At 34.5% G+C, this 13,096-nt stretch overlaps 2 protein-coding genes across 4 annotated transcripts in view; one reads left to right on the top strand and one right to left on the bottom strand.

Annotated features, from left to right (window-relative positions):
• The window catches only part of LOC136828333 (synaptotagmin-10-like), a 107,473-nt gene that overhangs the window by 52,305 nt on the left and 42,072 nt on the right, over nt 1-13,096 (top strand). For 2 of the 3 annotated variants that reach the window (XM_067086228.1, XM_067086229.1), the window contains exon 3: nt 5,631-5,648. The exons of the other annotated variant lie outside the window; for it this stretch is intronic. In XM_067086228.1, the coding sequence (XP_066942329.1) occupies nt 5,631-5,648 (18 nt within the window). The remainder of the gene's footprint in view (nt 1-5,630; nt 5,649-13,096) is intronic. 3 annotated transcript variants of the gene reach the window in all.
• Nucleotides 1-13,096, bottom strand: part of LysRS (Lysyl-tRNA synthetase) — a 202,666-nt gene that overhangs the window by 155,879 nt on the left and 33,691 nt on the right. The gene's annotated exons all lie outside the window — the stretch shown is intronic.

Genomic DNA, 13,096 nt, shown 5'->3' with positions numbered 1-13,096 from the left:
ATTCTGCTTTCCCCGTCAGGCCTAAATCCAGTCAGGTAATCTTTAAAGAGCAAAGACCAATGCGACAGGCAACATAATGTTCTTTTCTAGCCCAAGCTCGAAGAAAATAAAGAAAAAATAGAAAGAATGAAACTCCACTGGGATAATGCTTGGGTAAAGACACATGGACTCTCCAAGTGCATGGGAAGATGTCCTGAACAGGGTGCCACAAACACATGATGTTCTGAACGGGGTGTCACAAACACTCTGTAGTGTTACAGAGTGCTGCAAAAAGCAAGAGCCAATATATCTATAATATATATATATATATATATATATATATATATATATATATATATATATATATATATATATATATATGTATATCATATTCATATATATATTCGTATGTATATGTATACATATATATACAGTATATGTACATATATAATGTATATGTATACTGTACATGGAAGTGCATAATAATGAGGACGTAAGAGCGTGGAACAAAAGAATTCTTTTTAAACGTAACCACACCATACCTTCAAACCTGGGGGTTCTTTTTAAAGCACTGTACACAACCTGGACAATTCAATGCAACAGTGGGTTAACTAAGCGAAATTCGGACACAAGACAGCGAGCGTCCCACGCAACCCAAGGACGAGATCTCGAGGTACCTCGTAACCTGGGACCAAGATAAAAAAAAAAAAAAAAAAAAAAAAAAAAAAAAAAGGGGGGGGGGCTTCTCTCGTTACCTTGCTCAGGACGTAAAGGCCTCTCGGTGAAACTGAATCTCACAGGGCCAGTTTCCTCTGTTGTTCCGCCTCGTTTCCTCTTAAAGCTTTTGGAAAATGGTATTACCGTCAATCAGGAATAAAGTTACAAACAGTAATAGAGGAATCAAATGTAATAGAAATATATCTTTGATGATCCTCCGGACAAATTCTTTAGTTTTAGTTTTCTGTAAAAGAAAACTATTGAGATGGCTTTGCCTGTCCGTCCGCACTTTTTCTGTCCGCCCTCAGATCTTAAAAACTACTGAGGCTAGAGGGCTGCAAATTGATACGTTGATCATCCACCCTCCACTCATAAAGCATATGAAATTGCAGCCCTCTAGCCTCAGTAGTTTTTAAAATTTTATTTATGGTTAAAGCTAGCCATATTCGTACGTCTGGCACCGCTATAGGCACCAACAACACAGGCCACCAACGGGACGTGGTTGAAAGTTTCATGGGCCGAGGCTGAGAGTTTCATACAGTATTATACGCTGTAAAGAAAACTCGACTGCGCCGAAGAAACTTCGGCGCATTTTTTACTTGTTTTCTTTTAATATCGTATTATGTCATCACACGTTATCAACATTAAAGAATGTTACTGAAGTTAAGAACATAACTTGGGAAGTAAATATTCACGATTTTAGTAACACGGGTTGAAGGACGCCAGGAGTGATCCTTGAACAGCCTCTCTCACTGCATGCGGGACTTAACGTCCTCGTGTGACCTCATTTATGCCACAGACTGTGGAAAAAGGCATCCAAATGACACTACGATCTCATATTCCCAGCTATTCCTCCCCGTAGTCGGAAAAAGCACCCATGAGAGCACATGCGCAAACCCGCACTCGGTTTTCTTAGGAACGTGTAACTTCAAAATGAAATTTGGTAATAATTGTGTAACGGTTTTCGTTTCGCTCGAAACAGAAAACGGAGAAACGAATATAGTTCAAGGTCGGTCGCCAGCCGGAAAATCAATATGATCACTGTATGCTGTAGTGCTTCCCCGTGCCATAGTTGTATACCTGGTGGGATGTGTCGGTCTGTCATCTCTAGCTAGTGCTACGCTGACTGATAGATAGACGGGTGGATAGGTAAGTGAGTGTGTGTGTGTACTTATATATATATATATATATATATATATATATATATATATATATATATATATATATATATATATATATATATTATATATATATATATATATATATATATATATATATATATATATATATATATATATATATATATACTTTCTATGGAAGTGTATATAATGAGGGCATAAGAGCGTGGAACAAAAGTTTTTTTTTTTTAATTGCAGCACACCATACCTTCAAACCCGAAGTTTTTTTTGTTTTTTGTTTTTTTGCTAAGGGCGGAAATGAAAAGGGCTACTAAAGCCGTTTTAACTCGTTGATAATTCTACTAGAGAGGAAGCAACAGGTGTTGCAACAGGTAATACTATGGTGTAGTCTCTCAGAGTTCCCGCTGAGCGGCGTCCTCGTAACCATGGCAACCATTGATTACGCGCAGCCTGCACAACAAGACTGTGGCTTTGCTGTCTCCGTCACAGAATGAGCCCCCTTTCCCTCTCCTCTCTCCCGTCACCCAACAACCTTCCCCACCCCCGCCCCCAACACACACAAAAAGGGCGACGTTCTTCCTCTTGCTTAAAGAAAATGGGAGATAATGACGTTTTAGCACAGGAAGCTTCTCACCATGTAAGGGGTGTGAATTTTTAAGACGAATGAATATTTTATCGTCACTCTCTTTCTCTCTCTTCGTTCGGTTTAGTTTCTCTCTCTCTCTCTCTCTCTCTCTCTCTCTCTCTCTCTCTCTCTCTCTCTCTCTCTCTCCCTATTTCCCATGCTCTCTCTTTCTTCTTCAGTCTGCCTCTCTTTCCCTCTCGCAAGAGTTCAATTAGAGAAGTGCAACTGAAAATCTGAGTCATACCCGTATTTCCAGCAGCCAACTGGACATCTAGACACACTCGCTCTCTCTCTCTCTCTCTCTCTCTCTCTCTCTCTCTCTCTCTCTCTCTCTCTCTCTCTCTCTCTCTCTCTCCAGAAGTGGAGATCCTTAGGCAAAGAGGATTACCTGGAGGGTCATATTGAAAAATACCACCCCTGATCTCAGTTCTGTAGGAAATTTCCTTTACTTGGGTAATATTCCTTTTAGACGGCATTTTAATGATTCTTAGCGTGAAGAAAAAAACGTTAAAAAGACTATTTTCGGTAGATGGTAGGTTTAGAAAGTAAAGAAGCGACTCATAGACTTTCTCATGAATTTGCGTTCACTTCCATACACAGACAGATGGGGAAGTAAAACTGGTACTTAAACTGGAATTTCAATGTCAGCGGGTAATTGCATTCCCAAGGTAAAACACGTAGACGAATATTCCGCATGAGTAAGAGACGACAAACATTCAATTTCAAGCTCTGTGTGGAATTGAAGTTCCGCATATCTGCGTGCCAAAGTCGACATGCGTAACATTTGTCCAAAACTGGAGAGATTTGATGAGATACAGCAAGTAAGTCAACCGAACAGAAAATGCATCAACAACCTGGTGGAATCTCATCGAACTCCGACCTATCTTTATATACACAAAATAAGTCCCTTTCACACTACAGTAGTTTTTCCATTTTTTTTTTATACTTAACCAACAACTATCTTCCGGCATCTACCGTACGAACCTATTCACATATAAAGCATCATGCCACATCTTTTTCTAACTATAATATTCACATTTAAAGCATCCTGCCACATCTTTTTCTAACTATAATATTCACATATAAAGCATCCTGCCACGTAAAGCATCCTTCTTTTCTAACTATAATATTCACATATAAAGCATCCTGCCACATCTTTTTCTAACTGTAATATTCACATATAAAGCATCCTGCCACATCTTTTTCTAACTATAATATTCACATATAAAGCATCCTGCCACATCTTTTCTAACTATAATATTCACATATAAAGCATCCTGCCACATCTTTTCCTAACTATAACATTCACATATAAAGCATCCTGCCACATCTTTTTCTAACTATAATATTCACATTTAAAGCATCCTGCCACATCTTTTCCTAACTATAATATTCACATATAAAGCATCCTGCCACATCTTTCTCTAACTATAATATTCACATTTAAAGCATCCTGCCACATCTTTTCCTAACTATAATATTCACATTTAAAGCATCCTGCCACATCTTTTTCTAACTATAATATTCACATTTAAAGCATCCTGCCACATCTTTTCTAACTATAACATTCATCTTTTCTAACATAAAGCATCCTGCCACATCTTTTCTAACTACAATATTCACATATAAAGCATCCTGCCACATCTTTTTCTAACTATAATATTCACATATAAAGCATCCTGCCACATCTTTTTCTAACTATAATATTCACATATAAAGCATCCTGCCACATCTTTTCCTAACTATAATATTCACATATAAAGCATCCTGCCACATCTTTTCCTAACTATAATATTCACATATAAAGCATCCTGCCACATCTTTCCCTAACTATAATATTCACATATAAAGCATCTTGCCACATCTTTTTCTAACTATAATATTCACATTTAAAGCATCCTGCCACATCTTTTTCCAACTATAACATTCACATTCCTGCCACGTTTTTTTCCAACTATAATATTCACATATAAAGCATCCTGTCACATCTTTTTCTAACTATAATATTCACATATAAAGCATCCCGCCACATCTTTTTCTAACTATAAGCGGAAGAGGGTTGCGCGGTATGCGATAAACAGCCGAACAAAGGACTGCAAGAATTTCCACAACCGTAAACAGATTTAGGTACGAAAGCGTACATCGGCCGGTATTCCTTTTCTGCAAAAGGATGCAACGCAGGATTTCATCCTAACAATCCCCACTTATAATTCCGGAAACTTCAATGTGAAATGTGAACACACAAAAAAAAAAACCCGTTACGGTAAAAGAACTAGCAGAATGGTTTCCTATTCATCGTATACAATTTCCCCACAATAAGACCATTTGCAAATGCAGGACTTCATGTTAATTATCGACTGGATAAGTAGTTGGGCTTAAATGTCACTTAATTTGCAGAACGCACGCCTTATCCACGAGTTGCATTTTGAATGATAATACCAGTGGGATGGAAAATAGAATGACCTTACCTAGAACAGACCCAAAGATGACTAGGAAAAGAAAAGGAAATTAAAAAATTGGAGTTTAACCTCTTTAGGAGGCAACATATTATTATTGTTATTATTATTATTATTAGTATTACCTCTTTAGGAGGCAACATATTATTATTATTATTATTATTATTATTATTATTATTATTATTATTATTATTATTGTAGTAGTAGATGAAACCTATTCAAATGGAACAATCCACACAGGGGCCATTGACTTGAAATTCAAACTTCCAAAGAATGTTGGTTTCAACCTCCCACCGCAGACCCCACACTGCAGCAGTAACCGAACACGATACAGAGCCACTGACTTTTCATCGCCCTGGGGGAGACGTGAACCCCCGACATCTGAGTGGCATGCCACGACACTGACCACTATACCAGCTGACCAGTAAATGTATCCTTTCAGAAATCGGAAGATTTCCTTAAACAAGAAAGACGAAAATGTAAAATTCCATTTGAGAATTCTGATAATCTTAGCAGCAGTGAGTTATTTTGATCTTAGCACGGGTTCTAATTTGCTTTGAGTGTGCAATGATTCATCACTTGCCGATTTCCCATTTGCTGTAATGAACTCTATTGTGTGTCTCTCTCCTCAATTACTTGCTGTCATGAACCTTTAAACTTTATAATAAGAAAGAATGCCATTCATTGCTAAATGTCTGTCTTTGCTTTCCGCAGTACACTTCTGGGAGGAAAGTGAGTACAAAATGTGAGGTTTTCCGAAGGATTCCCAGTACATTTAATTAGTAGTGTAATGCCTTAGGCCCCGCTTTGCTAATTAGTTCGTCAGGGATTCAGTCTTATTTACCGTACTTGTATCTACCATTTTCAAAACTGCTAATTGTTTTTCTGATGAAATACTACTCAAGGTTGTTATGTCTTAGTGACCCAGATTACTTGCTGAACAGTGCTGTGTATGTCGCTTATGTTAGTAGCATCAAACTCCATTTCATTACGTACGCATGTATGTATGTGCATATATATATATATATATATATATATATATATATATATATATATATATATATATATATATATATATATATATACAGAATATAATATATATAAACATAAATATATATATATAAACATAAATATATATATATATATATATATATATATATATATATATATATAATATATATATATATATATATATATATATATATATACATATATATATATATATATATATATATATATATATATATTATATTTATATACATATATATATGTGTATATGTATACTGTATATATATATATACATACATACATACATGCATACAAACATAACTAAGTTTCCCCTGATGTAGTTGGATAGTTTGTCTTCACACTGATGGCAGCATTAATCTAAATATCTTTAACCTAGAGATTAAGCTTAACTACATTTGAATGACATTTAAGTTCACGACTTGAAAGTTTTATATGCAGCCCAACAGCAAGGGTATAGTATAGGTTAATGCTAGCTAAAAGCTTCCTAAGAATAAGGATTGATTTTTCTCTCGAGCTGAAGGGGAAATCCTATTTTATTCTTGACGGGGAAATTGTGTTATGCTATTACTGAACGAGCGGTTTTGACTTTCTTGTTTTCTACGTACAATGATTCTGCAGTGAGTAACTTTAGGAAATCGAGTCCAATGTCTAGTGGAAAACTGAGACAGGAGTAATTTTGTACTGAAATAAGCTTGCTTTTACTAGAATGGTGTGATAGTGCATATACAGTATATACGTACTGTATATGTATGTGTATATATATAGAAGTATATGTATAATCTATATAAACACGCTCGTTATAATCACGGTTTTCTCACTTTAAAGGTACACTTGTCACGGCTAAGCATTCAAGAAGAAATAGGCCATCGTGGCAATTACACCTTACCACACATGCAAACATGCCCACACACACACAAACACACACACACACACACACACATATATATATATATATATATATATATATATATATATATATATATATATATATATATATATATATATATATATACAGTATATAGATAGATAGATAGATAGACAGATATAGTATATAAAGTTTTTTAAAACTATTTATTCTTTTTTAAGGGAAACTGATAATGACTTAAGTGGGTGTGCGTAATTATACAAAAATATATAACTGTTTATAACAAGCGTGACGTCAACATTGAAAACGGCCCTTACGTCCAACAAAATTAAAAGGCCACTTTAACGATACAAATCAAAAGTCTACTTTAATGATACAACCGCCGTGCCTAAACAACACTTGCCTTGCCTACCTACATGCCCTGTGCCCTTAAGAGCAAAACATCCTACGCAATTTACTCGATATTGGGACGATTGACGAACGCAACAGTTGGATGATGTGATCGTTTCTGAGGAGTATTGCAGCCCTTGCCAGGGAAGTCATTACCTACTGGGCCACCTGAGAGACTGAGGCCGTGAGCTGTAGGATAACGTTGGTTTTTATGGGCTTTAACTAAATGTTGGTTTTCATGATGACATCTTTAAATGTCTGTTTTCATGATAAAATCTTCAACAAAATGTCAGTTTTTGTGACTACGTCTTTAACAAAATGTCGGTTTTTATGATAGCATCTTTGACAAAATGTTGGATTTTATGACAACGTCTTTAACAAAATGTCGGTTTTCATGATAACATTTTCAACAAAATGTCGGGTTTCATGATAGCATCTTTAACAATACGTCGGTTTTTATGATGACGTCTTTAACAAAATGTCGGTTTTCATGATAACATTTTCAACAAAATGTTGGTTTTCATGATAGCATCTTTAACAAAATGTCGGTTTTTATGACGACGTCTTTAACAAAATGTCGGTTTTCAGGATAAAATCTTTAACAAAAATGTCGGTTTTCATGATAGCATCTTTAACAAAATGTCGGTTTTCATGATAACATTTTCAACAAAATGTCGGTTTTTATGATGTATCTCTAACTAAATGTCGGTTTTTATGATGTCTTTAACAAAATGTCGGTTTTCATGATGACAAGTTTAACAAAATGTCGGTTAAAAATGTCGGTTTTCATGATGCATCTTTAACAAAATGTCGGTTTTTATGACAACGTCTTTAACAAAATGTTGGTTTTCATGATAACATTTTTGACAAAATGTCGGTTTTCACGTTAACATCAAAAACGTCCATTTCCAGGACAACATCTTTAACGAAACATCGGTTTTCATGACAACATCTTGAACAAAATGTTGGTTTTTATGACAACGTCTTAAACAAAATGTCGGTTTTCATGATAACATTTTCAACAAAATGTTGGTTTTCATGATAGCATCTTTAACAAAATGTCGGTTTTATGACGACGTCTTTAACAAAATGTCGGTTTTCATGATAAAATCTTTAACAAAAATGTCGGTTTTCATGATAGCATCCTTAACAAAATGTCGGTTTTCATGATAACATTTTCAACAAAATGTCGGTTTTTATGATGCATCTTTAACTAAATGTCGGTTTTTATGACAACGTCTTTAACAAAATGTCGGTTTTCATGATGGCATTTTTAACAAAATGTCTGTTTTCATGATGCATCTTTAACAAAATGTCGGTTTTTATGACAACGTCTTTAACAAAATGTCGGTTTTTATGACAACGTCTTTAACAAAATGTCGGTTTTCATGATAATATCTTTGACAAAATGTCGGTTTTCACGATAACATCAGAAACGTCGATTTCCAGGACAACATATTTAACGAAACATCGGTTTTCATGACAACATCTTTAACAAAATGTAGGTTTTTATGACAACATCTTTAACAAAATGTCGGTTTTCACGACAACATCAAAAACGTCAATTTTCATAACATCTTTAACAAAATGTCGGTTTTCATGATGCATCTTTAACAAAATGTCGGTTTTCATGATAACATCTTTAACAAAATGTCGGTTTTTACGATAACATCAAAAACGTCGATTTCCAGGACAACATCTTTAACGAAACATCGGTTTTCATGACAGCATCTTCAACAAAATGTGGGTTTTTATGACGTCTTTAACAAAATGTCGGTTTTTCAAAAACGTCAATTTTCATAAAAACATCTTTAACAAAATGTCGGTTTTCATGACAACACCAAAAACGTCGATTTCCAGGACAATATCTTTAACAAAATGTCGGTTTTCATGACAACATCAAAAACATCGATTTCCAGGACAACATCTTTAACGAAACATCGGTTTTCATGACAACATCTTCAACAAAATGTCGGTTTTCGCGACAACCGATTTGTGGACTTAATATACAGACAGGAATGAAAAGTCTTTTCTCAAGATCTGAGCCAAAACAGCGTACAATCAAGGCCACCGAAAATAGATATATCTTTCGGCTGTCTCGGTATAATGCTGTATGAGCCGCAGCCCATGAAACTTTAACCACAGCCCGGTGGTGGGCCTGTCCTATATCGTTGCCAGAAGCACGATTATGGCTAACTTTAACCTTAAAATAAAAACTACTGAGGCTAGAGGTCTGCAATTTGGTATGTCTGATGATTGGAGGGTGGATGATCAACATACCAATTTGCAACCCTCCTGCCTCAGTTGTTTTTAAGATCTGACGGCGGACAGAAAAAGTGTGGAAGGACAGACAAAGCCGCCACAATAGTTTTCTTTTACAGGAAACTAAAAATGTAGAAAACAGATGAGCGACAGGATGACTTCATCAGTCAGTTAAACCTTGGCATTTCTTATCGGCCAGCTAAGAAAGAATCCCTCATAATAAAAACAGCGAAGCTTCCGATGGAAAGCCAAAGATGAAACCAAGTGATCCATCAATCAGTTGCGAAAGAGTATTTTGCATTACACAGAGCTAGCATATCGGTATAACCACAGCATCCATCAAAAGGAAGCTAAGCTACCACAGATCTCCGGCTGTGGTCCCAAGGCCGTGCCAAGTGACCACCACTCTAAGAGCGAATAGATTGAAATATGCAAGAAAGATGAACAAGTAAAATATGCGCCGAAGTTTCTTCGGCGCAATCGAGTTTTCTGGACAGCGTATAATGCTGTATGAAACTCTCAGCCACGGCATATGAAACTCTCAGCCGCGGCCCATGAAACTTTAACCACGGCCCGGTGGTGGCCTGTGTTGTTGGCACCTACAGCTGTGCCAAACGCACGATCATGGCTAAATTTAACCTTAAATAAAACAAAAACTACTGAGGCTAGATGGCTGCAATTTGGTATGTTTGATGATTGGAGGGTGAATGATCAACATACCAATTTGCAGCCCTCTAGCCTCAATAGTTTTCAAGATCTGAGGGTGGACAGAAAAAACGCGGACGGACAGACAACTAGCCATCTCAATAGTTTTCTCTTACAGAAAACTAAAACTGCTAAAAGCGAAGGACACTGAACATAAAATTGAACATGAAATTGAACGTAAAATGACGGAATGACATCCTATTCCAATATAGAGAAAATAACTGCTGTATTAAAATAATAAAAAAAAAGTCCACTGGTAATCCTTGGTAATTTAGTTTTGTCAACCCAGTCCCTTGCAGCTAAGGTGGATTAAATATCAAGGCATAAATATATAATGACTAGTGTATTTCACCCCTGAATAGCCTATGTCTCTTTTCTGCTCTGAGGATGTGAATTTACATTTCGAAATAAGTGGGAGCTTGATGGAAATACTACGCACTATTACCAGGGAATTAACTTTTAACCTTCTTTGTCCGACAATCAAATAAGCCATTTCGATAAACTAGCAATGTTCAACATTTATTGATCTGTAGACGTTAACTTTACGTATAAACATACACACCATATAACATAGTATATATATATATATATATATATATATATATATATATATATATATATATATATATATATATAATAATAAAACCATACAATATATACATACATATATATATATATATATATATATATATATATATATATATATATATATATATATATATATATATATAAAGTTTAAGTGAAACGTCAACATCATCAGAAATCCTTTTGCTCATAAGTATTCAACAGTTAATAAGGTGAAAACACATTCAACATTCACTCAAGCAGTTGGCAAAGAGAATGTGAGAGCTGGAATACGTAACCCATTACAAAACTTTGGGAAGATAAAAAAAAAATAATATATGCTATACTGTTTGTTAAGATAAACAGGGAGATCCCCCTCTCACGTGAAGAAGAGGTTGTACATCATCCAGCAATTTCGAGAAGATTAAAAGTGATAGTCCAATCATACCGGGATTTGAATATTTAACGTCCAATCATTTCAGGAGACGAACGCAGACCCTGTTAAGCAGGTTTTCCATATAGTAATATGAATAATCCACTCATTCAAGACTATGTTTACAGAAGTGATTATTATCATTATTATTCAGTAGATGAAACCTATTCACATGGAACAGGGGGGCCACTGATTTGAAATTCAAGCTTCCAAAGACTATAGTTTTCATTACGAAGAAGTAAGAGGAAGTAAAGGGGAATGCAGAAAGAAGAGATACCAATTATTAAAAATGAAAATTATAAATAAATAAATAGACAAAACTTTATTGAAAATGCAAGAACAATAGTATCAGGGCAGTAATATAAATAATCCAATCATTTAAGACTATGTTTACAGAAGTGATTATTATCATTATTATTCAGTAGATGAAACCTTTCATATGGAAAAGGGGCCACTGACTTGAAATTCAAGCTTCCATAGAATATGGTATCCATTAGGAAAACGTCAGAGGAAATAAAGCGAAATGCAGAAAGAAGAGATACCAATTATTAAAAAAAAAAAGTAAATAGATAAATAAATAAAAATTCATTAAAATGCAAGAAGGATAGTATCAGGGCAGTAACATGAATAATCCAATCATTTAAGACTATGTTTACAGAAATGGTTCAGAAAAACGAACACCGGATCCGTCAAAATACAGTATTCTGGGGAAACGGATACAGAATATCCGATAATACGGGGCGATGAAGACGCAGCGTCCACCAGTTATTTGGTGACATACTCAGTTGCTGAACATATCCAGTTTACATTTAGTATCAGCTACGTTGGGGAGGGATGCATATAATGCTTCTTGTCAAGCTTGGTGACCCCAAGGCATAAATGTCAATCCTATGTTCTTTAAGGTTTTTTTTACGCGTGAATGACTACACGTTTTGATCAGCAACAAAGACACATCAATAATAATAATAATAATAATAATAATAATAATAATAATAATAACAGGTTCTATTGAATATTATTGCTGCTTCAGCTGCATTTATTTTGTAGAAGACTTTTTCTATTTTCCTTATTGCGCAATAAGGAAAATAGAAAAAGTCTTCTACAAAATAAATGCAGCTGAAGCACCAATAATACTCAATAGAACCTGTTTAAAAGAGGGTCTGCTGCCAAATAATAATAATAATAATAATAATAATAATAATAATAATAATAATAATAATAATAATAATAATAATAATTCTGTTGTCTACAATCTGAAAAGAATTACAAACAGCTCTCAATATCAGTGTCTGTAAAAACCACTTTTTAGTAAATAATAATAACAGGATTACTACTATTGTCTAAGTAACACGAGAATGCCACATAAACACCATAGTTTCTCGTTTCATTTAATTATATACAGCGAAATAAAGCGTATTTGTGAGGAATATGGCAAAGACCATATGCTTCGATGAATAAAGCCTTTTCCCGTACTCTGTTTCCGAAGCGATTTCACTCATTTGAAAATTGTCAGTGTTTTGCGTTCATTTATCGATTTTGTTATCTTTCACCAAAGTATTCATGAAAAAATAATAATAATAATAATAATAATAATAATAATAATAATAATAATAATAATAATAATGGAATACAGAGTTTAGGCCAAAGGCCAAGCATTGGGACCTATGTGGTCACTCAGCGCTGGAAAGGAAATTGAGAGTAGGTAGGTTTGAAAGGTGTAACAGGAGCGAAACCTCGCAGTTGCACTATGAAATAATTGTTGGGGGAAGGTGGATAGCAAGATGGAAGAAAGATAATACTAATGGAGGTACAGTAAAAGGAATAATAATAATAATAATAATAATAATAATAATAATAATAATAATAATAATAATAATAATAATAATAATAATAATAATAATAATATAATAATAATAATAATAATAATAATAA

The sequence above is a fragment of the Macrobrachium rosenbergii genome, chromosome 42 (genome assembly GCF_040412425.1).
Source record: "Macrobrachium rosenbergii isolate ZJJX-2024 chromosome 42, ASM4041242v1, whole genome shotgun sequence".
NCBI classification, from domain to species: Eukaryota; Metazoa; Arthropoda; class Malacostraca; order Decapoda; family Palaemonidae; genus Macrobrachium; species Macrobrachium rosenbergii.
Note: the sequence above shows the minus strand (reverse complement) of the source record. Positions and strands in the feature narration are given on the sequence as shown.